We start from the raw sequence: 25125 nt of genomic DNA, 5'->3' as shown, positions 1-25125 counted from the left end.
GGGTTGGGTGGGGAGGAGGGAGATTTGGGACATTGGTGACGGGAATGTTGCACTGGTGATGGGTGGTGTTCTTTACATGACTGAAACCCAAATACAATCATGTATGTAATAAAGTTGGTTAAAAATGTATACATGGAGTAAAGTACAGCTTTTCACAATGAATACTGAGGAACCATGGCCTGAATTTTCAAATAAATAATTCCTATCTATGATTTCTATCCACCAACTCTCAGTAGTTCCATATATTCTAGTAATATAATCATAGCAACTCTAAAGAAATCCAAGGCAATAGGTCCTATTCATATGCCCTGCCCTATATACAAGCCATGTCTACTCCGTTATTTTATTTTTTAAAAAGACAAATAAATGAGTAAAGACAGATAGTAAGTAGGTCAGTGGTGAAAATTAGAAATTGAAACTTTAAAATTGAGCACTATATGATGTTTGAACCCCCTTTGAACTTGGCTAATTTGGAAGAACAGTAAGAGAGCCATATTTCCTTTAGGTTTGTTGCCATTGAAAACAGTTTCAGAAATCAAAATATAATGTTCATCTGCAGAGGCCCAGAGATATATCTTCAGACCAGGACCACTTTGCTTCTTTATTTGGAGTTGTTGGGAGTTTGAAAGCACTATGTATGCTTGCTTTGTGGTTTGCAAAGTTAGCAAATGCCAGGCGCCATTCCTCTTAATGAGTTCCATGTCACAGATGCAATCATTGAAGGACAGATAAGCACAATACCTTATTCAGAGTCACACAGAAAAACAAAGGCAGGATTTGAACCTAGATATTCTGGCACCAAACCACTCCTCCTTGCCTTTCAAACATACTCAGACATGTTTCAGAACTTGAGTGTCTGACCTCAACTGAGATCATGAAGGAATTCCTCAGCAGTATACATGAAGTATTTTTACTATATTTTTAGAAGAATGTAGCATCTGTACTAATGTATACACTTAATTTGTGTCTTCATGGAACTGTATCGCTGGATCTCTCTATCACAGTGAATGGTTAATGAATCCTTCTTTGCATTTTGTTCTCGTTGAGCTTAAGAAGCAGTTTGATTAACTACAGAAATAACAAAGTCCACAAACAGATTAAGTAGATGAAGTTTCATTCACATTCAGGTATGTCCTTGTATATCAATGGCCACTTGTAATGCATCAAAAGAAAAAAACATGCCTACCTGCCCTCCCAAAAGATAGTTCCTTGTCTTTTTTTTTTCCAGAAGAAATAGGGAAATATTTTCTCATGTTCCCCTGCACCTCACTGAAAGACTCACTAAAACCCTATGCAGAGACATTCCTAGAAAGATTTAAGATACCAGTTTCCATACCCCTATCTCTGCCCCACTCAGACCAAACCACTCATCTCACTCAAGCTTCAGTCTGCTCTCCCTGCAGCACTGCAAGTGACACATTCTTACATCTGAGCAAATTACTCAGCCTTTCAGCTCAGCTCCCTTCAAAGCCAGAGACACTTGGAATTTCAATGTGGCTCTGGATTAGATGCCTCTTGCAGCTGTGGACTCATGTGTGCTCCTGTTTCCCATGTAAAGATATACCCAAATTCCATTCTGAGCAGAAAGCACCTTTCTTTTGGAATGTCTGGTTGGCATCTGTCTCTAAGGAATATATAACTTTAGCAAAGAATGTTCTTATTTAAAAAAAAAAGCCTAACATAGGAATCTTAGGCACATGCCAACCTACTGTTCCTTAGAAAAGAATTTCTTCATCATTATTACTTACAAAGTTCACTCTTGATGAAAACTCAAAAGTCTCTGAGTGTTCAAGTGATATGACTTCCATTCAAAAGTGCAGCTAGAAACTGAATATTCAAAAGACTGCTCAGTGAGAAAAGAGAAGGACACTTTATACAGTCTTGTCCTTAGGAACCCAAGCAATAGTACAAGAAATTGGATGCTTGCCTTAAGCATGGCTGACCTGGGTTTGCCAGAATTAGTCTGTGGGTGCAGAGCCAGGATTAAGCCCTGAGCAGAATGGTGACCTTCCTCACCTTCAGATATTTCTTAAGAGAAAAGGAGAAACTAAAAGGAAGATGCTGGTTAAAGTTAGTGTTTCCACAGGTTCTCTGAAATCATGCCAAAGGTGAGAAGCAGTACAGAAGTCATAACTAATTGCCACCTTGCAGTCAGAAGCTCCTGGCTTAGATGCCATTAATGTTTCAAAGGAAATGCAGCTGTCATTGATGTGACTGGTTTTTAGCTCACTCTCTTTCTACTCATAGCCAAATTGCCCATCACATAGACACTTTCTAGCAACTTCAAACAGTATTGTCAAGTGAAAATAAAAAACAATTTCATTCTATCATTGACTTGACTAGAGATGATCATAGTCTTGAAATTAAGATAATAACTGTGATTGCCCTGGAATTATAGCATCTTAGAGTTGGAAGGAATCTTCAATCATCTTTTTCAACCTCCCATAAACTGCAAAGTTGTCTTAGAATATCCCTCATACTTTATTCAGTCTTTGCTTGGTTGCATCTGGACATGATGAGTTCATTACATTTCAAGGCAATTTGCTTTACTCTAATTACTAGAAGACTTCCATATAATAAGCTAGAAGCTGATTTGTTGTAAACCTACCCATCTGTCTCCAGATCTTTTCTATAAAAATGGATTTCCAGGAGCTGGAGTGATAGCACAGTGGTAGGGTGTTTGCCTTGCACATGGCTGACCAGGATGGATGTGGGTTAGATCCCCAAAGTCCCATATGGTCCCTCAAATACAGGAGCGATTTTCTGAGTCATAGCCAGGAGTAATCCCTGAGCATCACTGGATATGGCCCAAAAACAAAAAGAAAGAAAGAAATGCTTTATCTATGTCCTCTGGAAAAGGGTTTCTCAACTAGGGATTAATGACCTTTTGTGGGGCCCCAGCATATTTTAAGGGAGTTACAGGTGACTAAATAGGCTTACAGTATAAGACTAGGGGTACCAACCTGTAGGAAAAGGTGACCAGAGGAAGAAAAAAAGGTCAACAGAAGACCAGGGTCAGAGAAAGCTTGAGAAAGACTTATTTAAAATGGCTTAGCAAACTTCAGTTCTTGCTCTGTAAAGAAAATTGTACTGAAACAAAGCCACAGCTGTCCTGTGGCTACAATGGCTGAGTAGTCCTGACAGACTGTGTGATTCTAATACCTAAAATATTTACCCTCTGACCTTTTGAGAGTAAAAGTTTTCTGACCTCTAGACAGCCAGAACAAAAATGTTCACACCTGTCAGTAGCAAATGACTGTTATGTTTTATTTTTAATTTTCAGTTGACAAGCCAAGATAATTTTGTAATATTAAATGTAAATATAATTAATAGAAATCTAAAATGGATAGTTTATAAAAAGTATAAGCCTATGTTTTATTATTAGTCTCAACAGATAACAATGGTATTTTCTGAATATGACCAAAGGAAAATAGAATGGAAAACAAAAAATAATTACAAAGTTTTCCTATTTTTATTGAAAGATAAGTATGAAAGCAATAAATATGAAGAATTATGACTTCATCAGAAAAATGAAGCTTATGATGATCATTGAGATTGTCTGTCATAAACAAAAAGTTTACTTGCAAAAGCAGTTCCCAGTAATAAAATGGGAATAAATATATATATGCACAATGCACTCAAATACTGTGACTATATTTTTGTGATGGTGAATTTTCTGCTTGTCATAGCATTTATACCATTTATAATGTTCTACCATTTAGATATCAATAACAATACTACTTACAGGGAAAAATGAACATCAAAAATGGTTTTCTCTTTTAATTCCAGTCATTGAGACTGTCACCATAGAGAAACCAAGTTCATATCATTACTATATATCCTTAATGATTTTTGAAATTAGAATCTTCATGCTTTACTAAATAAAATTTTGTAGAGGAAATGGTCTCATTAAAAAACATCCAAATCAATATTATTAATCTATATACATATACATATTCATATATCCCTTCTGGTATGTGAGATTAGAGGTTTATATTTCACTAAATAAATTTCACCTTATTAGCAGATCATGCTTCAAGTTTATTAAGATATTTATATATCTTGGGACTGGATCGATAACGCAGCAGTAGGGCATTTGCCTTGCACGTGGCTGACCCGGGATGAACCTCAGTTTGATCACGGCGTCCCATTTGGGTCGCCAAGCCAGGAGTGATTTCTGAGAGCATAGCTAAGAACAATAAAAGATATTTATATATCTCAATAATGCTAGTTTCTAAGAACAATATTTAGTTTTGTCATATGCTTTAAATTTATATCATATTTCACATAAGCTCATTTGGCTTTGTTGACAAAATATGTTAGATGTGTATTTTTATCACTTCCATTTACAGTTAAGATAACAATGAATATCAAAAAGAGTACATGATTCAAGACCTCTTAGTCAATAACGTCATCACATCTTCACATTTTAAAAGCATGAGCTCTCTAGGCTTTCTCACATTAGTTAAGTGGGCATAACCTTGAAGCACCCTCCAGAGATCTATCTTTTAGATGCTTTCAGTCCTTTAACCACACTCTTTTGTCAGTCTATTTGACCAGGATAAATGAGACTATATGGCATTATCATCCAGCTCAGTTCACTAGTTTGGAGACAGCAAAACCATGAGAACATTTTATCAGTCCTTTTGCTAAACTTTAGTCACCACTGCCAATGTGTTTCTACAGCTTTCACTCAGCCACTGATTGGAGAAAAAAGTTAATTTGCTGTATCCTTTTGATACTTAGAGATTTTAAGTATGCCTTTTAAAGAATCACAAGCTAATTTTAGGGTCAAAAATTTTCAGTTGGTATTTGATTAACTCCAAAATAAATCATAGAGATAATACAGGTGTTTAGATGCTTGCCTGCACACACTGTCCTCTAATACCACATACCTAGCCCTGTACTACTAGGTGTGATCCCAGAGCAGAGAGATAGTAGGGAGCCCTTTTGAGCATAACAGGTGCTTAAAGTAAAATTAAATAAAGCAAGGTAATATCAAGGATAATATTTTCATCTGTTTTGTTATGAGATCGCACTCAACAATGCTCAGGACTTACTCCTGTGTCTGCACTTAGATCACTCCTGACAGGCCTGGGGGTCCAAATGGATGCCAAGGACCCAACCCCTGGTTGGCTGTGTTCAAGACAAGCACACTAACTGCTGTACAATCTCTCTGGCAAAAGAATAATTAATTCAGCATAAATTTATTTTATTATCATTGATTTGGTAGCTTTATAGGTACTTCAGAAAATGTACTTTTTATTTTATTTGGGGTTCACATCCAGCGACATTCCAATCCCTCCTGGCTCTGTGCTCAGGGATCATTATGGCAATGCTCAGGGGACCAGTTGGTACCAGGTATGTAACCAGGGTCAGCCACATTGCAAGGCAAGTGTCTTATCCCTGTCCTAGCTCTGTGTCCCAAGGGAAAATCTGTTTTTTATTCGAAACTATGTATCGTGTCAAAGATTTTTGCACCACCGGAGAAAAAATACACAAAATCATGTCAACACCCTTTGAGAAATACTTGATAATTATATGCCCAGAGTGCTAAGGGAGAATGGGAAGATTTTTTAGTTTGTTTTTGTCTTTTATTGCCTTGAATTTTGTTTGTACAAACAATTTAAATGCTGTAAAATTTCCCTAATCTATTTGCATTTCTCCCCCAGGAGTTTGTCTTTTTTTTCACATGCCTTGATTTGCTTGTGATACCTTACTGTTACCTAAAATCATAAACTCTTGGAACCTGACAGACAAAAGCTGGCTTTCCAATCCTAATTAACATTTCCAGCCCGGTTTTTATCCTTATCAAAATAAAGGATGTTTTATTACCAAAATACAATTAATATGTGTTTTTCCCAGCATTAGTAACCTGGTTAGGGCTAGCTTAAAGGGTCAAACCAGTATTAACTATCATAATTTATATTTTTAATATTTATACTTTCTTTAATATTTGGTTTATTTTTCTGTTTTTCAGAATGTTTTACTAAATATCAAATTCTCACAAGCATGCTGAAATATGATATAGTAATTCAGTAAGCTAAACTTTAGTCTGTAATGGTACCTGATCTCTAATGGTCCTTCAAACTTTGGATTTTATGTTTCTCCATCAGAAAGCAGGAGAAATTGTTATAAAGAAAGTCTATTTTGGGGGCCAGAGAGATAGTGCAGTGGTAGGGCATTTGCCTTGCACGCAGCTGATGAACCCAGGAAGGACCTCAGTTTGATCCCCAGCATCCCATATGGTTCCCCAAGCCAGGAGCAATTTCTGAGTGCATAGTGTCATGAGGTGTGATCCAAAAAAAAAAAAAACAAGTCTACTTTTGAATAAACACCCCACAGTCTTGCCTCTCTAACTTGTATATCTCTGAGTTCTTTTACCAAAGTTTGATACTTGTTTTTACAACTCACAGCTAATTTCTTCCTTTGATCCAGCTCTGTAAATTCTATTAACACATCGATTTGTCTCTTTCTTCCACCTCATATTTGAGAATTTTATATTTTTGGCCTAAATTATATGAATGTAAGTTTTTCAAGAAATAAATAATAATGGAAGTTCCAACACTTGTTAATGTAACATTGATTTACTTTTCCTTGAAAAAATAACTTATGAAGGGGAGTGAAATTAGATACTGAATATATAGAAAGATAGGTCAGCAATCTATGTCTCTGACTACATTTAGTCAACAATCTAGGCACTAAAGAAGCAGTGGAACAAATCCTAGAAAATATTGAATAAAAAATTATTTCTCAGTGACAGACTACCAACAGCATTCATTATCTTACTTAATCTCAATAAATTTATAAGACAAGACCTATTTTAGTCCCATTTTATAACTGATAGGAATTTACTTTCAAGAGAGTAAGTAATTTAATACAACTACACAAACTGTTAACAAATGTTATTTGGGCTTGGATTCCAATCTTTGAACTGAATGTTAAAGTAAATAAATTAAATGGACAAAAATAATATTAAACTATTACTGTGTTTTTTGACCTTATGAGTGTAAATATACATAGAATAAAAAATGCATGTTTTCCACTCTTGATGAGCTAACCTATAAAAGTTCAGAGTGAATATGTGTGATGTGAGTTAGTTATATTGGAGTAAATACTGTAGCAAAGATCTAATTCAAATTCTATAAGAGTTCAGAGAAAAGTACTTCTCTGGAAGCAATTAGGCAATGTGTCACAAAAATAAATATGATGGTTAAGCTGAGCATCCAAAAATGGACAGGGCTAGAGAAGGATACTTCAGCATTAGAAAACATGTATACCTCTTTTATATTTTTGGTTATTTTAGGCACATAGACTTACAATATGTTAATGGGAGGGTTTCATGCATAAAACATAACACCACACCATCCACCAGATTGTCCACTTCCCTCCACCCCAGGACCCACCCAGTTCTTTTCATTTATTTATTTATTTATTTATATTTTTTTTTTGAAGTTTGGGAATATACCTGGCTGTGCTTCAGGGTCATTCCTGGCTTCACATTCAGAAATAGTCCCTGGCAGTCTAAGGAGATCATTTGGGATGCTGGGAATCGAACCAGGGTTTATCCCAGATCAGATTCTTGCAAGGCAAACATCCTCTCGCTGTGCTATTGCTCTGGTCCCAGTATCCACCCAGTTCTCAAAACCCTCTCCCACCTCCTCATTTTGCTTCTTATCCCACCTATTAAAGACCTATTTGAGACCTATTAAAGACCACATCTCATTTATTGTTGCCTTTGGGCATTTGTTATTCTCTTGCTGTGTTTTTATGTATGAGAAATAATTCTGCATGTTCCTCTCCTTCTGACTGACTTCACTCAGTATTATTCTTTTCAGATCTATCCTCATACCAGAAAATGGAATGATTATTATATTTTCTTTTAGCTGAGTAGTATTCTGCTGTGTATATGTACCATAGTTTCTTGGGGGGGGGCTGGTGACGTTCAGGGGTTACTCCTGGCTGTTTGCTCAGAAATTGTTCATGGTTTGGGGGACTATATGGGACACCAGAGATCGAACCCAGTTCCATCTTGGGTAAGCCACATGCAAGGCAAATGCCCTACCACTGCGCTATCGCTCCGGCCTGTACGTACCATAGTTTCTTTATCTAGCCATATGTTCTTGGATAGTTGGGTTGTTTTCCAGATTTTGACTCTTGCATATAGTATACTGAAATGAATATAGGAGTGCAAATATCTTTTCTGAATAGTGTTTTGGGGTCATTGGAGTAGATGTCAAGAAAGGGAAGTTCAGTTTCTATGGAAGTTCAATTACTAGTTTTATTCTAAAAATAATGCCTATATTATTTTTTCCAAAAAGGCTAAACCAGTTGATATTCCTATCAACACTGAATAGGGTTCCTTTCCCTTCATATCCCACCAATATGGGTTGTTTTTATTCTTGGTGATGTGTAAGATATGTTATTGTTTTGATTTGTGCTTCCCTGATGATAAGTGATACAAATCACTTTTTTATATGCCTTTTGATCATCTGTTTGTCTTCTTTGAGGAAATATATCCCAAGTAAACTCCTTATTATGTTCTTTGTTAATGATAGAGCTCGGTGATGGGGAATGATGTGAGTATTCAACAGAATGCAGGGAAATCATGAGGAATAGCTAAGGAAAGAAAAATAAATAGCAGCTGGATCGAAAGAGTTTATTGTCATACTAAAGAATCTTCAGGAGTATCTAAACTGGGACCTTATATGTTCACATTTGGATTATTCTGTAGAAGTTTATTTAAGTGAAAATAGTAGAAGACAAAAAATTGTAACCTAGTTTTTTGTTTTTTTTTTTTTGAAACCCATTACCCTACTTTAATGGAACAAGAATGACCATACGAACATGGGAGTTGACTTGAACATTATCTGTGTTGAGTGTGGGAAAACACATGGTGAAATAGAAGAGAAAGTTGAAACTCATTTCATCTTGGAAGGAAATATTATTTATATGCTATTGGTTAAGGTCTATGTTGAGCCCAGAGGACTTGTTTAGATAAGCAAGGTCCTCTCTGATCCCAGAGAACACAGACTCTTATGTCTGAGACTGCAAATTAATTCAGGCAAAATCCAGAGAGGTAAGCTAAATGTGAGGTCTGAAGAATGTTAAAACAGGGCTCAAAAACTGGATATACATGTTTTGCCAGTGGGCTTCAAACTCATAACTGATGGAAAGCAAAAAGGACAGAAGATCTAAGTGGAATAAATGGTACAGATTTCAATTAGTGAACTCTAGAGCAGCTCACAAGCTACTCTAAAAATTCAGTCAGCAAGTTTATTATTAACTTTTACAAGGAGTAATAATAATCAAGATTGGTGTCTCTAAGAGAGGCATTCACCTTATTCACCAAACGCTGCTGTAAACTTAGCAAATCCATATGTTTGTAAGTGAGTAGGTGTGGGGGGGGGGGAGTTGTCAGGCCTTCCCAGTCATGGTTGCCATCCTGAGACACTGAGAGTGTACTGTACCCCAATCTTTCATGGGTCTGACCAACCTTTGTTGGTCTAACCCATTATTTCTTAATTCTGAATTTTGTGTAAAATAAGAGGCTTTCCTAATGGATGAGGGTTTTTCTTTTTAGTTTAATGTATTACTCTTTTTAAACCTTAAACTAGATTTTTAAATTATACTTTTCTCATGTTAAAATATTAAGGAACCTTTGAAAATTAAAGAATCAAGGTTGGAAGACTCCAGTAAGGTATTGTTGACTTTGACATGCTGAAGAAGGAAACTGGAAGTATGTATTTGGGACTCAGCGAAACTTTCAGGAAAGATATATGCCTTGTGTGGCAGGATTATGTTTCTTTGTGAAAGAGAACTACAGGGGTTTTATATTTAGACTGTCTAGTCTGCTGGGAATCACACCCTCTTTGTAACCAGTTAAAGCAAATGTCTTAGAGAAGAAGGCAATTCAATTCAGTTGAACAGAAGGAAGTAGACAGATTGAGAAGCAATCCTGTAGTGACTAGGGTAAAAGAAGGTTATAGAGGACAGTGAACCTTGGTGAAAGGACTAAGGTAAGTTGCCGAGAAAAGAGTGTGGGAGGGCAGCAGGCATGAAGGGGGGAAAATAGAGAGAAGCAGGTGGGAAGCCCTTTTATACTAGGCCTCTCACACTAGCCTTATTTTTCAGGGTGAAGATTCAGATGAAGAAGATCTCTGTATCAGTAACAAATGGACATTCCAAAGAACCAGCCGCCGGTGGTCTCGCGTGGATGACCTCCATAACCTGTATCCTGGTGGCCATAGAAATGGGTCATCAGGAGACATTAGAATGAGAAATACAACCAGCAGTGAAAGTGTCCTAACGGATCTGAGTGAGCCCGAGGTCTGTTCCATTCACAGTGGCAGCAGTGGAGGCAGTGACAGCCGCAGCCAGCTGGGCAGCCACAGTGCAGGTCGAGAGGCATTGGACAGCTCTGGTCAACACGGGGCAGACAGCCTGGTCATGCTGGATGCCACACTCCTCAGCAGTCTCCCACAATCCTCCAAAGACATTCATTACCACCCAAAGAATGAGAAACCCACTCGTGCAAGAGCCAAGTCATTTCTGAAACGCATGGAAACTCTCCGAGGGAAAGGTGCCCATGGGAGGCATAAGGTGGGGCGGACAGGTGGCTTGGTGATCAGTGGGCCCATGCTGCAACAGGAGCCAGAGTCCTTTAAGGCCATGCAGTGCATCCAGATTCCTAATGGAGATCTCCAGAGCATGGCCTCTGCTGCAAGCCAAAAAGGGCTGGCCTGTGCCAATAAGTGGGGCAGTGAAAGCAGCCAATCAGAAAACAGCAGTAGTGGCCTGGGTACATCTGGCTTGAAGGAACACAAATGCCAGGAGACCAACAAGCGTGGGGGCATGTACTTAGAGGACCTTGATGTGCTGGCAGGAACAGCACTCAGGAATTCTGGTGACCAAAACCACACTTATGAATTTCATTCTCAAGAGAACTTGGTTGTGCATATTCCCAAGGATCACAAGCCAGGAACTTTCCCCAAGGCACTCTCTATTGAAAGCCTCTCGCCAACAGACAATGGTAATGGCGTTAACTGGAGGACTGGTAGCCTCTCCCTGAGCAGACAGCAGGATCCTGCCAGGGATCCAAATCTCATGGCATCCTGCCATAGAGCCAGTCGGGTCAGTATCTATGACAATGTTCCAGGCTCTCATTTGTATGCCAGCACTGGAGATCTTTTGGACCTAGAGAAAGATGATCTCTTTCCCCACTTAGATGACATTCTGCACCATGTTAATGGACTTCAAGAGGTAGTGGATGACTGGTCCAAAAACCTCTTGCCTGAACTGCAAGCACATGATGCACTGGTTAGAGGACCTGGCTTATGCCCACTACCATCTCCTAATCAGATCACCTTAGACTTTGAAGGTGCTTCTGTCTCTGAAGGTCGAACCACACCCAGTGATGTGGAAAAAGATGGAAACTCCCTTAATGAATCTGAGGCCACAGGTGTGAGAGAAAGGAGAGACTCTGGTGTTGGGGCCTCTCTGACCAGGCCCAACAGGTTAGTAGCATGATTTTATCAAATGATATTTAATCTATTTCTTACTAATTATGAACTGTTTCTTGATTTATTTAATATTAGTAGGGCACTTACTAAATGTCAGACTGTTATAAAGTGATACCCAGTCAGTTGTCAATAAGTTTGGGGTTTTTTTTTCACTTGCTTTGTTATTGAATAGGCTTTGCATTAAGTGGTTTTTCCAAAGAGTAAACTAATCTAAAATTTCTGAGTATGTTTAATGTATGTTGATAAAAGGTATAGTACATATATTTTTTATATCCCATATATTCAGCTTACTATAAGGTTTCTTAGAACATAACTTCATTGAAATTAAAGGAGATCTATATTTGATTAAGAATTATTTGAGGACCAGGGAGATAGCTCAAATACACTGAGTGTATACAAAGTATACTTTGCTTGTGGGATATGTGGGTTTGATTTCCAGCACCCCTAGTCCCTGAGCACCACAGAAAAAAAACTGGAAGGAAATGCAAATATCACTGGGTATGATTCCCCCCCACCAAAGAAAACCAAACATGAGACAGAAGTTTTTTTTTGTAAAAATGTTATGATGATTATGAAAATGTAAGTTCACATCCATTCTTCTATGGGCTTTTAATTTACTCTTAATAATAATTATATTTTAAGCTTGAGCTTCTTATATGTAAAGTTTCATGCTTCTACGTGAGGATAAGACTTGATAATAGAGGCTCAGTATCTATTACTTTGTTAAAGTATTAGTTTATTGATTGATTAATAAACCAAAAGGGCTGGCGTGCATGGAGTAGTGCATGGAGCCCACAAGTTCCATCCCGGCACTTACATAGCACTTCCAGGTGTGTATTTAAACCCAAAATAAATACACACACATAGTATTAAATTAAATGTCTACTACATGTTTTAGTGTTTTTAATCCTATGAGAACTTTATGAAATTTAATTATGTACTTAATTCATAAGCTAGTATTTGCTTTAAAATATCAATTGTAGGGGCTGGGGAGATAGCATGGAGGTAGGGCATTTGCCTTGCATGCAAGGCAGTGGTTCGAATCCCGGCATCCCATATGGTCCCCCAAGCCTGCCAGGAGCAATTTCTAAGCGTAGAGCTAGGAATAACCTCTGAGCACTGCCAGATGTGACCCAAAAAATAGATAGATAGATAGATAGATAGATAGATAGATAGATAGATAGATAGATAGATAGATAGATAGATAGATTGTAAGATGCAGAAATAGTGCAGTGAGTAAGGTACTTGCCATGCACAGCTCCAGCCTGAGTTTGATCTCCAGAATCCCATAAGGTTCCCTAAATATCTCCAGGAATGACCCCTGAACAAAGAATCAGGAGTAAACTCTTAGCACTACTGGATGTGACACCAAAACTAAAGCAAGCAAACAAAATGCCAGTTACAAAGACCCAAAAAAGCCCACAAAGATTATTTCTCAAGCACCCAAACAAAATAACTGAGCATGATTAAAGCAAAAATAAGTATATATTGTCATATCTTACACTTGATCTTAGCCAAAAGGCCAAGAAGCAATTTTGTTGTGCATACCTTAGATCTCAGCTACTTAAATTTATTAATATCTGGTATTTTCTGATTAACTCATGTACTATATGACTCCCTTCTCTGATTCATTTTCTGTTCAAGGCGCCTTCGTTGGAACAGTTTCCAACTCTCACACCAGCCCCAGCCATCGACAGCATCACCCCACATCAGTAACCAGACCGCTGGTCAACTGAACCTGCTGCAGCGCTTCTCGCTACTCCGCCTGACAGCCATCATGGAAAAATACTCAATGTCCAATAAACATGGCTGGACATGGTATGTAGTGTCTTCTCTAAGGAGGGTCATTTGTTCTAATGCCAAGTCTATGACTAAAAAAGCTTCAGTATTTACTCTCAGATTTCCAAATGACCTGGTCATTACCTCCTCTGCTCATCTGAAAATAATGACCCTAGTTCTCTGCCTCACCCTCTTCTCTCTGGGCTTTCCTGGCTTGGTTAGTATGTAGCCTGCAGAAAGCATGGAGCTCTCCGCCTGGTTGGAGCCAGGGAAAGTAATTAGGCTCTCTAAGAAGGAAAATAAGACAAGTAAAGGGTAATTAATTGTGAAGATAAAATTTTCAAATAAACCTGCTATAAGATAGTACTGGCAATTTACAAAGAAATATCTGTCACTTTCAACTTCTAACCTAATGCAGAGTTCAAAATGTAGAGCATTGATTCACTCAAAGAGCATTTAACTTTTCTATAGATTTTGGCTACCAGTCCATTGGCAAACAAGAATAGGCAATAAATCTTTGTAATAATGAATTGACAGAAGCATATGTCATAATTTGTATGAGAACCCATTTTAGATACTCTGGTGTATTAAAAGAATCTATATAATCTGTTGTCAGTTGTCCTATTATACTATGTATACCAAAGAATCAATATTTTATTAAAATATTTTTAGAGTAATAAATCACATACTTAAATTAACAAATGCTTGGATATTATGCATTTTCATAAAAAGTACAACTGATTCTAGAAAAGCTAAGATAAAAATAGGAAATGTTTTTCGTCCTCTCTTTGTTCTCCTTCATCCCCAGCCAAATTTTATGTTGTCATTTGAATTTATTATGTTTTGTCTTTTCGAGAACTTTGAAGTGTTTATAATTTGAGAGATGTGTCATTTATAATGACATTGGAAGGTCATCCACTTGACTGGAAAACAGTATGCTAATTCTGCTAATATGTATGGTGCTCTTAGAAGTCTTACACTCAAGCAAGGGACACACTGACTTTCCATGTAGTATGTTTGATTAAGAAAGAACTGTGGAATTCTGTATATGCCTATGGGGTATTGCAACAAAAGCTTGGCTTCCCTCTTACTTGCTTTCGCAGCCTCTCTACACAATGTGCCCCAGGAGGCACACGTGACCTGGTTTCTGTGAATTCTAGGTCAGTTCCAAAGTTCATGAAGAGGATGAAAGTTCCTGATTACAAAGACAAGATGGTCTTTGGCGTTCCTCTTATAGTTCATGTCCAGAGAACTGGACAGCCTCTGCCTCAAAGTATTCAGCAAGCCCTGAGATATCTACGCAACAACTGCCTAGATCAGGTATGATCTTCATCATCCCAAGCACAGGCTAGCAGGCATGAAATGTCAATTAGGTTGGTCCAGTATCCACTGGATCAATAAGACATATTCAGAGGTGAATATTTGTTTTTTATTTTATTTGTTTGGTTTTTCATATTTGTGCCATACATATCTTGTGTTACTCAGGGGTTATTCAAGAATAACTCAGCAACATTCAGGAATAAATCAGGAATATTCAGGAATAATTTAGCACTTAGGAATTATATCTGGTGGTGCTTGGGGGATCATATGGGATGCTAGGGATTAAACGCTGGCTGGCCACATGCAAGGCAAGCTCCAGGTTGAGATCAAATATTGTGATCAGGTTGCATCCTTGTCAAGATGTTTGAGGATATTTTCTACTTGTCAACTTGGTTGGCTCCTTGGAGTGACTAAAGAAAGTGAATGTTGAATCTGTACCTGTGATATCTAATATGTTTTGTTTTCTAATTTGTTTTGGAAGTAAAGCTATATACTGTGATTACTATTTAATCTTTGTCCCCAAACTGCTATCATTTTACAGCATTTACCCCTTTTTTATTATTTTTAAATATTTTAATTGATTTTGCAACCCTAAAAATATTGCAAACATACCCTTTGATGGTAAACATTGTGCCCTTAGTTAAGTTCTTATGTCTCTCCTTAGTATGTGTTGTTGTTTTAATTAGCATCATGATCTGGAAAATTCAAACCAAAGACAAATTTATTACTATCTTGTTAAAGTGACATATAAAAACACTATCCCCATTTTATAGAAGTTGTTAAAAATCTCAAGCAAAGCAAAATATGCAGGGTTTATTTTCTGCCTCCAAGACTACTTACAGATTCCTGAGATGGGATTCTATAATTAGACTCACATTGGACCCTTTTTGTAATTTATAAGCCAAAAGTTTGCTTCCCAAATTAATTAATATCCATTAGTTAACAGTCATTAATTTCTTAGTCATTCTTGATAAATTAAAACCATACTTGAAAAGTCGCAACCTTGAATACCAGGGATATTGTCAGGTCTTTATTCTATATTTAACTGAGAAGCTTCTGCACCTCAAAGAAAATAGTGATGAGGATACAAAGGCCACCCACAGAATGGGCGAAATTATTCAGATACTCAATACCCATCAGATAAGGGGCAAATATCTTAAGATATACAAGGTACTGACAGAACTTACTTAAAACATTTAACCCCATCAAATAATGGAGAGAAGAAATGAATAAAAACATCCTCAATGAAGAAATACAGATGGCCAAAAAGCACATGAAAAAATGCTCCACATCACTAATCATCAGGGAGATGCAAATCAAAACAACAATGAGGTACCATCTCACACCACAGAGACTGGCACACATGGCAATAAAACAAGAACAATCAGTGCTGGTGGGATGTGTGAGAGAAAGGAACTCTCATTCACTGCTGGTGAGAATAAAAGTGGCTTTTATCCATCATATACTTTAGTATCATGTGAGACCATGTCTCAGCCAAAGATTATGTGTGCATTTTTTTTTTTTTGGTTTTTGGACCACACCCAGTGATGCTCAGAGATTACTCCTGGCTATGCGCTCAGAAATTGTTCCTGGCTTGGGGAACCATATGGGATGCTGGGGAATCGAACCACGGTTTGTCCTAGGCTAGTGCGAGCAAGGCAAATACCTTACCACTTGCTCCTCTGCTCCCTATCTGTGCATTTTATGGATTTTTCTTTGACCTATCTAACCATATCAAAAAATGGGGTGAAGAAATGAACAATTTCTCAAAGAAGAAATACAAATGGCCAAAGGCACATGAAAAAATGCTCCACATCACTAATCATCAGGGAGATGCAAATTAAAACAACAATGAGATGCCATCTCACACCACAGAGACTGGCGCACATCACAAAGAACAAGAACATTCAGTGCTGGCGAGGATGTGGAAAGAAAGGAACTCTCATTCACTGCTGGTGGGATTGTCATCTAGTTCAGCCCTTGTGGAAAATGATATGGAGATTCCTCAAAAAACTGGAAATTGAGCTCCCATTTGATTCGGCTATACCACTTCTAGGGATATGCCCTAGGAACACAAAAATGCAATATAAAAATCCCTTCCTCGCATCTATATTCATTGCAGTTCTTTTTATATTAGCCAGACTCTGGAAACAATCAAGATGCCCCTCAACAGATGAATAGATAAAGAAACAGTGGTACATATACACAGTGGAATATTATGCAGCTGTAAGGAGAGATGAAGTCATGAAATTTTCCTATACATCAGTGCTTCTCAATTATTTTCTGTCATGCTCCCATAGGAAGAAGAAAACATTTTTCGTGCCCCCCACACGACTGTAAATAGTATTTTTATTTAAAAAAAAACTTTAACCTGCAAAACAAAAATATATAAAATAATTTGAGTTGATTTTTTAATCAGAAGTGATGTCTAGATTAATGGCTACAATGAGCACGTTTTGCAATGCATAGCTTTTTGAAGCGGGGTTTGAAGCAGGACACAGCAACTCTCAGCTCCAGACATAAAGAGACATAAATACTGGTCTTAGCTTGTTATGACAGTATTTGTCAAGGTCAAATGCAACCCCCTTTATGGAGCCTCGCGCTCCCCCCCGGGGGGGCATGTCCCACTATTTGAGAACCACTGCTCTACATGAATGTACATAGAATATATTATGCTGAGTGAAATTAGAGGAAGAAGAGACACACAGAATAGTCTCACTCACCTATGGGTTTTAAAAAAATTAAAGACGGGCCCGGAGAGATAGCACAGCGGCGTTTGCCTTGCAAGCAGCCGATCCAGGACCAAAGGTGATTGGTTCGAATCCTGGTGTCTCACATGGTCCCCCGTGCCTGCCAGGAGCTATTTCTGAGCAGACAGCCAGGAGTAACCCCTGAGCACCGCCAGGTGTGACCCAAAAACCAAAAAAAAAGAAAAAAAAGAAAAAAAATTAAAGACATTGAAATAATTCCCAGAGTTGAGGGCCAGAAGGACTAGCTCAAGATATGAAGCTAACCACAAAAATGGTTAGTGCAGTTAGAGAAATAACGACAATGACGCTGAGAACTATCATAACAAAGTCTGTGTGTGAGGGATGTAGAAAGCCTGTCTCGAATATAGGTGAGAGGCAGGGGAGGGAATTGGTGATGGGAAGGTTGCACGAGTGAAGGGAGGTGTTCATGTTATGACTGAAACCCAACTACAATTATGTTTGTAATCACGGTGGTTAAATAAAGAATTTAGTTAAAAAATAATAAATAAATAATAAACAAAAAGATTTGGGCTATTGATCCTATCTACCATAATAACTGAGATCACACTTAAAATCAAATGTTTTCATTTGATGCTATCTTTGAACTGAATGCATCATCTTTTCACTGCTAAATTCTAATGTACAGAATATATACATATACATTTTCCTACATTTAAATGTTACTGGTGAAGATAAGGAATGGTTGTTGATACTATTTTTCTGATCGATATCTTGTTTTGAGTAATGACTTTAGTACATTGTCTGTCATTTACCCAAAAGTACAGTAGGCCTCTTTTTAAATGATGGTGCTTTATCAACAGCACGTTTTATTAAAGATAGTTAATTTGAAGTATTTTACTTGGCAAAATTAGGGGGAAATGGGCTCAGTTGAATGTTGGGAAAAGTTTACCCTACATGCTCTTTGGCTACCCTAAAATTATTGCAAAGAAGCACTTATCAAAATATCCTGATTTTATTGTCTGTCTGTGAAATTATTAGTATAGACTCAAGATGATGTTTGTGGAGGTATCCTTTAGTTCAGATCTTTTTTTCCAATCTTCTGAATTTTCAGCCTCATACCCCATTGCCTGATTTACTTAGAATCTTTCATTTAACCTTTTACCAAGCATTAGAAATTGTTTAGTTCTAAACATTTTAATAAGTGATTAGCTATTGTTAAGAGTAAATATTTAGTAAAAATACTAAGAGTGAACATAATTTGCTCAGGAATGCCTAATGGAAATGCCATCTATTTCCAGCATAATGACCTGTTCTAAGTCCCAACATTTTTTCAAGTATTATACTAAACTACTTTGCTTTCATTGCCTTATTTAAATAACATGCCTTTGTCATGTTATTCCTCAAGTGGCAATGGTAAAGCCAACACTCTTTTCAATCTAAATCCAGAATTTGAGATTTAGCCTTTTCTTTCTTTCTTTTTTTTTTTTTTTTTTTTTTTTTTTTTTTTTTTTTTGCTGCTACCTTTATCGTTGTTTGTACTCAGTGGACTTTGAAATAATATCTGAAAGACATACTCATAACTTCACTGTTCTATAATTGCTGATGATGTAAACCATTATATCATGTACAGTTCTATTTGAAAAATATTAAATCCTACTCCTCTGGCTTCAGCACCTAAACTCACTGTGTTTGATATGTTATTTGGGAGCATTACTTTTTTTTAAACTTTTTTTTCTTTATTTAAACATCTTGATTACATATATGATTGTGATTAGGTTTCAGTCATGTAAAGAACACCCCCTTCACCCGTGCAACATTCCCACCACCAATGTCCCAAATCTCCCTCCAGCCCACCCCACCCCCACCTGTACTCCAGTCAGGCTTTCCAGTTCCCTCATTCATTCACATGATTATGGTAGTTCTCTGTATAATTATTTCTATAACTGCACTCACCACTCTTTGTGGTGAGCTTCATGAAGTGAGCTGGAAGTTCCAACCCTCCTCTCATTGTCTCTGAGGATTGTTACAAAAATGACTTTTATTTTTCTTAAAACCCACAGATGAGTGAGACTATTCTGCATCTCTCTCTCTCCCTCTGACTTATTTTACTCAGCATGATAGATTCCATGTACATCCATGTATAGGAAAATTTCATGACTTCATCTCTCCTGATAGCTGCATAATATTCCATTGTGTATATGTACCATAGTTTCTTTAGCCATTCGTCTGTTGAAGGGCATTTTGGTTGTTTCCAGAGCCTGGCTACTGTGAATAGTGCTGCAATAAATATAGGTGTGAGGAAGGGGTTTTTGTATTGTGTTCTTGTGTTCTTAGGGTATATCCCTAGGAGTGGAATAGCTGGGTCAAATGGGAGCTCAATTTCCAGATTTTGGAGGAATCTCCATGTCGCTTTCCATAGAGGTTGGACTAGACAGCATTCCCACCAGCAGTGTATAAGAGTTCCTTTCTCTCCACATCCCTCCAGCACTGATTGTTCTCATTCTTTGTGATGTGCGCCAATCTCTGTTGTGTGAGGTGGTATCTCATCGTTGTTTTGATTTGCATCTCCCTGATGATTAGTGATGAGGAGCATTTTCTCATGTGCCTTTTGGTCATTTGTATTTCTTTTTTATCAAAGCGTCTGTTAATTTCTTCTCCCCATTTTTTGATGGGATTAGATGTTTTTTTCTTGTAAAGTTCTGTCAATGCCCTGTGTATATTTTGGATATTAGCCCCTTATCTGATGGGTGTTGGGTGAATAGTTTCTCCCACTCGGTGGGTGACTCTTGTATCCTGGGCACTATTTCTTTTGAGGTGCAGAAGCTTCTCAGTTTAATGTATTCCCTTCTGTTGATCTCTGCTTCCACTTGTTTGGAAAGTGCAGTTTCCTCCTTGAAGATGCCTTTAGTCTCAATGTCCTGGAGTGTTTTAGCAACATGTTGTTCTCTATACCTTATGGTATCAGGTCTGATATCAAGGTCTTAAATCCATTTGGATTTTACATTCGTACCTTCCTTCTAGTTTCGGCCACCCTTTTTTATCTTTATTTTCCTGTTGCTCTTATTTTCTTTCTTATTACCTTTAATTTAAATAGATAGTACTCTATATATCAGTATGTTCACCTGTAATTCTCCCTTACATAAATTGCTGATAAATTAAGAAATTATAATTCCATTGTTCTATATACTGTATGGTCATTAATATAGAATAGATGCATTGTCAATCCTGAATAATTCTAATAGGTAACACCATTATCACTGCTATTATTGGGTCCTATCTTCTGTTTGAAGCAAAAGTCATATGAAGAGAAGGATAGGATACACTGGTGTTTTCCCAGTCTTCACTTCAAAACAATACCTCTCTTTTAATCTCACAAGGACACTGTGATATAAAACAGCATATTGGCCAAGTTTTGATAAAAATAATTTTAAGGGTATATATGCTGGTTCTAAATGAAACCAAAGTTAATAAGGCATTCCTTCCTATATATATACATATATATCCCTTCCTTTATATTAGTAAAAAGTAAAATTCTGTCAGGAATCAAAAGAACATTCTGAAGACACAAGGAAAACCAAGCTTAAGAAACAGCCTCTGTTAGATATTTTTCTAGTGAACAAGAGCAAATAAAATATTATGAATCAGAAAAAAAGGAACAAATGAATTGGGGAACATGCATTCATAGTTCTAGATAAATGTTCACTGCCAGCTGTGCCTAATTTAAATTGAAAAGATTCAAATATACACTGGATCTTGAGGCCTTCAGCCCCAGGATTATAGAAGCCCAGAGTGTCTCAGAATATTCTTGTTTAAACTGGTTGCTATGCTGCCACCCTTTATTTGGTCTCTTCAAACCACCATCCACAACTCTCCCAAGGTTTTGCCCTTGATCTCAAGGAAGTGGGGGCTTCAAAACTTAGCTGCTCCCCTTTCTATTATGTTAAACATTCATCTCACACATAAGCATCTGTGGAAAACAGTAATGCATCACCAGAACCCCGAAATCTTGGGAACATGTCACCTCCTACACTCCCAAGTACTGAACAGTTTATATATGATGAAACGCAGTGTATCCATTTTAGCCTTTGCAGCTGGCAGTAGATGAAATAAGGAAGTTTAGCATTCAATTATGAACCATTTGTATTCAGACAGAGCAATGTGTAAAAGGAGCCTCGCTTTGTAGGCTGAGCCTTTATTTCTGTCCTAAATCAAGTGAATCTGCACAAAAGGATAGGTTAGACCCAGCTCCTGATGAATGTGAAGTCACTGCAGCAAGAAGCTAAGCCTGCATTGCTCAAAATCAGAATCCGCCCCATACTGTTCTTAGGAACCTTTCTCTTTCAGAATAAAACCAACCTTTCTTCATTAACTGAACACATTTGTAAAGAAGAGGAAATGGAAGTCACGATAAACATCATTAAGTACCAAAAGGATTAGCATAAACAGGATGCCAAGTAGAGGATTTAATATTATTAGATGAAATTTGAATTCTAATGCGGCTCTCATGCCCAACCTCTCTTTCTAATGGAATAGTAGGTTTTAAAAGCCCAATTAGGCTAGAAAGCCTCTTCACTCTCTGCCCATTGCCTGTTCATCACTTTCCTTGTTTATCACTTTGCTCACCTTGGGTAAAATGAGAGATGCTATGGGCTTCTTAAATTATTCCTTGTGCGCTTGCTTTTTATGTAGCTGGGATTTTAAGTGAAACACAAAAGAAAGGAAAAGTAAGGCTAGGTACTAGCACATTTCGTTCTTTATCCTTTCACCTTCAAAACCAGAGATCTCATACAAGAGAGATTAAATGCTTTTTCAAGAAATTTTGCCTTGCTAACACCATTCCTTCCTATAGAGTGAGTAGTGAGCTGTACTTTAAAAGTAGATGACAGCAGGAGCTGCTGTGTAATTTGTGGGGCTTGTGCAAAATGAAAAATTTATGTTTGATTTTGGTCACACTTAGCAATGCTTAGCAGTTACTATCTTACAATCCTACAACTAGCCCCTTGGGTTACTCCTAGCTCTGCTCTCAGGAACTACTCCTGGTGATACTAGAGGAACCATAGGGGATGCCAGGGACCAAACCTGGATTGTCTATGTGTAAAACACCATACTCGCTGTGCTCTCTCTCCAGACAAATGGAAGCTTGAGGTTCCTTATTCAGAGCTAATATTAGCAATTTCAATAAAGTTACTATAAGTCATTAAGTCAAGGATATTACTAGTGACAGTAATAGAGAGATACTGAATGAATGCAATAGATCTTCCTTCCAATGAAGGATATGAGACAATCCAAGAAGGATTCTTCCTCTGACCTGTGAGGAAGAAGGCATTCTCAGAAACAGTAGGTTTTTACCTTACTTCTCCCATTCTTATTTTTTTAATGTGAGCAGGGAGAAGGGGTAGCCTCATATACACAATTTCTCACTTTATTGAACTGCTGTGAAGCTGAAATTATGACTAAATGATACTTACCCATGTTTGTTTTGGTTTTGACTTGGTCTATACCCAGCAGTGCTCACATATCACTGTTATGGGCTCAAGGGGCATAAGAGATGCCAAGGATCAAATTCAGTTTGGCTGTGTCAATGGCAAACATTCTACACACTGTACTTTCTCTCTGGCCCCCATGGTTGTTTTATGAATGTAGAAAAGAGAAGTTTTTCTCTCTAGTCTCTGGAGTACTTTAGAAGATTCTTTACTGACTTTGACCAGAATCTCCTACTGGCGTCAACCAGTTTTTTATGGCAAGTAAAGAATTCCCAGCGTAAGTGCTTCAATTGTAAGAACTGTATACACTCATATAACAAGAAAACTTCCAACAAGTAAGGCAGTTCCAGTATTAGTTCTTTTATGGGGGTCAGTGATAGTTTTGATAATGGAGGTGAGCAGTTCCATCTTACCCTTGTGCATCCTTAGCTATTTCATATGGAGTCTGGTCTTATGTCAGACCACCTTTTCTTTTTTAGATTGAGGAAAGAAATTTTCTTCTGTGCATGAAGTAAAAGTCTAGCAAACCTGATGATAGCTTTCAAGTTTCCTAGGTCAGAATCTGAGGCAGAGCAAATACATAGCTGCCAACCCTCTGGACATCCTGTGATCTGAGTCGCAACAAGCAACTCAGTGCCTACAGCTGAAGCACTGCAGACATGTCTCAAATAACTCAAATAACAACATTTGCTGAAAGAAAAGAAAAACTTGGAAACAGGACAATGCAGAGAAAACGGGGCTGTGTGTGTACATGCAAATCAGTCTGTGCCCAGGAATGAAGTCAGTAGGACACAGGACAAAGTGGACAAAGCAGGACACATCGTCATCACTAGTTTTCACAGATCCTAAGAAATATTTCTCTGCTTTTAAAAGGAAAATAAACCAATAGCAACAAGAACTAATAATAATAATGTTCTCAGGGAATTCTACCAATTAGTATGAGGAGAAACATGAGTCACACTTAACAATTCACCTTCAGGCCCTTTCGTTCCGAGAACTCCTGTGCACCACAGTCCCTTTTCACCATCCCAGGCTTCTTTCCAGAGTTTGAAGACTTGAGATACAAACGAATAAAAGAAAGATTTCAGTGCTCACTCATTTGACTTAGATTTTGTTATTGTTGTTTTATAGTACACAATCTCTTCTTCTGCACTTGAATGCAATCCAGAGGAGTTGCCAATGGGATAAAAGTATCTTGATTTTTTTCCTTGGGAGTCATCTAAATGTGCAAATACTTCACACTTTTTTGCCCACTCCAAACTTTTAGAATAAAATAAAGCAAAAAACATAGGAATGAATAAAGTGATACATATGCTTGAATATTCTGATCTGTAGAATTAGTATACTAAATCTTGGAATGCAAAGTATTACTAAAAAAATCTGTTTTTCACTGCCACACAATAAAGTAGTGTATAATTCGCCCTGCAATCCATTCAACTGACTTATACAAAGCCCTGAGTATTCCCTAATTGCTTGGAAGTCTTCCTTTACAGTTATTGCAATTTCAGAGAATTACAGCTGCTCAGGAACCAACTCTAACACCTGAACTTGGGTGAAGGCCGGCTTGGCACACAGAACCACTGATGAGACAAGCTGGCAGTTTTCTCCAAATATCGGTGGGAGGGCATTAGCAACTACTGCTTACCTTTCTGACCACCTGGAAATAATCCCACTTTGCTTTATGGAATTGTGCCATCCCTTAAGGAATGAGGAAAGTGGAGACTGAACATGGAAGAACCCCATATTAAGCCACTCAAAGCCCTGCAGGCATTGAAAAACAGCAGACAAACTAATTCATTATAAGCCCAGGCTGCTAGAGTAACTTAATTCTGTTTTGGATACAGGCAGCATTCAGAGTAAAGGAGAACTTCATCAGCCAAGAGAGTAGCTGCCAATTACCGCAGGAATTCCCACACTTACAGTGCTCTATCTACCACATTCATTCCTCTTAGAGGAATTATCTCGTTGGTGTCTAAGAACTCATAAATTTGTCAAGGAGAGGAGGAATCTAAGGCCTAGGGATGGAAAAGTATCCTAAAGTTTGAAAAAAAAATATCACCCAGCAATTGTTCCACTAAAGATAATGCTTATAACAACTAACTGGGTTAGTTAGTTCTAAGTGTTAGACAGGGTATGAGAATATACATAGTGAGTGTTCCAAGAGTCCTAAGAGAAGATAAACAAATCAGTCCCTTAAAGCAAAATACCTGCATGGGGTATGATTTCTTTTATTTTCTTGTGTGTGTGTGTGTGTGTGTGTGTGTGTGTGAGTGAGTGTGTTCCTAGCAACTTCTGCAAAAGACATTATAT

At 37.6% G+C, this 25125-nt stretch overlaps 1 protein-coding gene and 1 pseudogene across 2 annotated transcripts in view; one reads left to right on the top strand and one right to left on the bottom strand.

Annotated features, from left to right (window-relative positions):
- Nucleotides 1-25125, top strand: part of STARD13 (StAR related lipid transfer domain containing 13) — a 273101-nt gene that overhangs the window by 231209 nt on the left and 16767 nt on the right. For both annotated transcript variants that reach the window (XM_049778753.1, XM_049778752.1), the window contains exons 5-7: nt 10135-11516; nt 13167-13340; nt 14462-14621. In XM_049778753.1, coding sequence (XP_049634710.1) covers nt 10135-11516; nt 13167-13340; nt 14462-14621 — 1716 coding nt within the window. The remainder of the gene's footprint in view (nt 1-10134; nt 11517-13166; nt 13341-14461; nt 14622-25125) is intronic.
- Nucleotides 12946-13056, bottom strand: LOC126016835 (uncharacterized; annotated as a pseudogene).

This window comes from Suncus etruscus, chromosome 8 (genome assembly GCF_024139225.1).
Source record: "Suncus etruscus isolate mSunEtr1 chromosome 8, mSunEtr1.pri.cur, whole genome shotgun sequence".
NCBI lineage: Eukaryota > Metazoa > Chordata > Mammalia > Eulipotyphla > Soricidae > Suncus > Suncus etruscus.
Note: the sequence above shows the minus strand (reverse complement) of the source record. Positions and strands in the feature narration are given on the sequence as shown.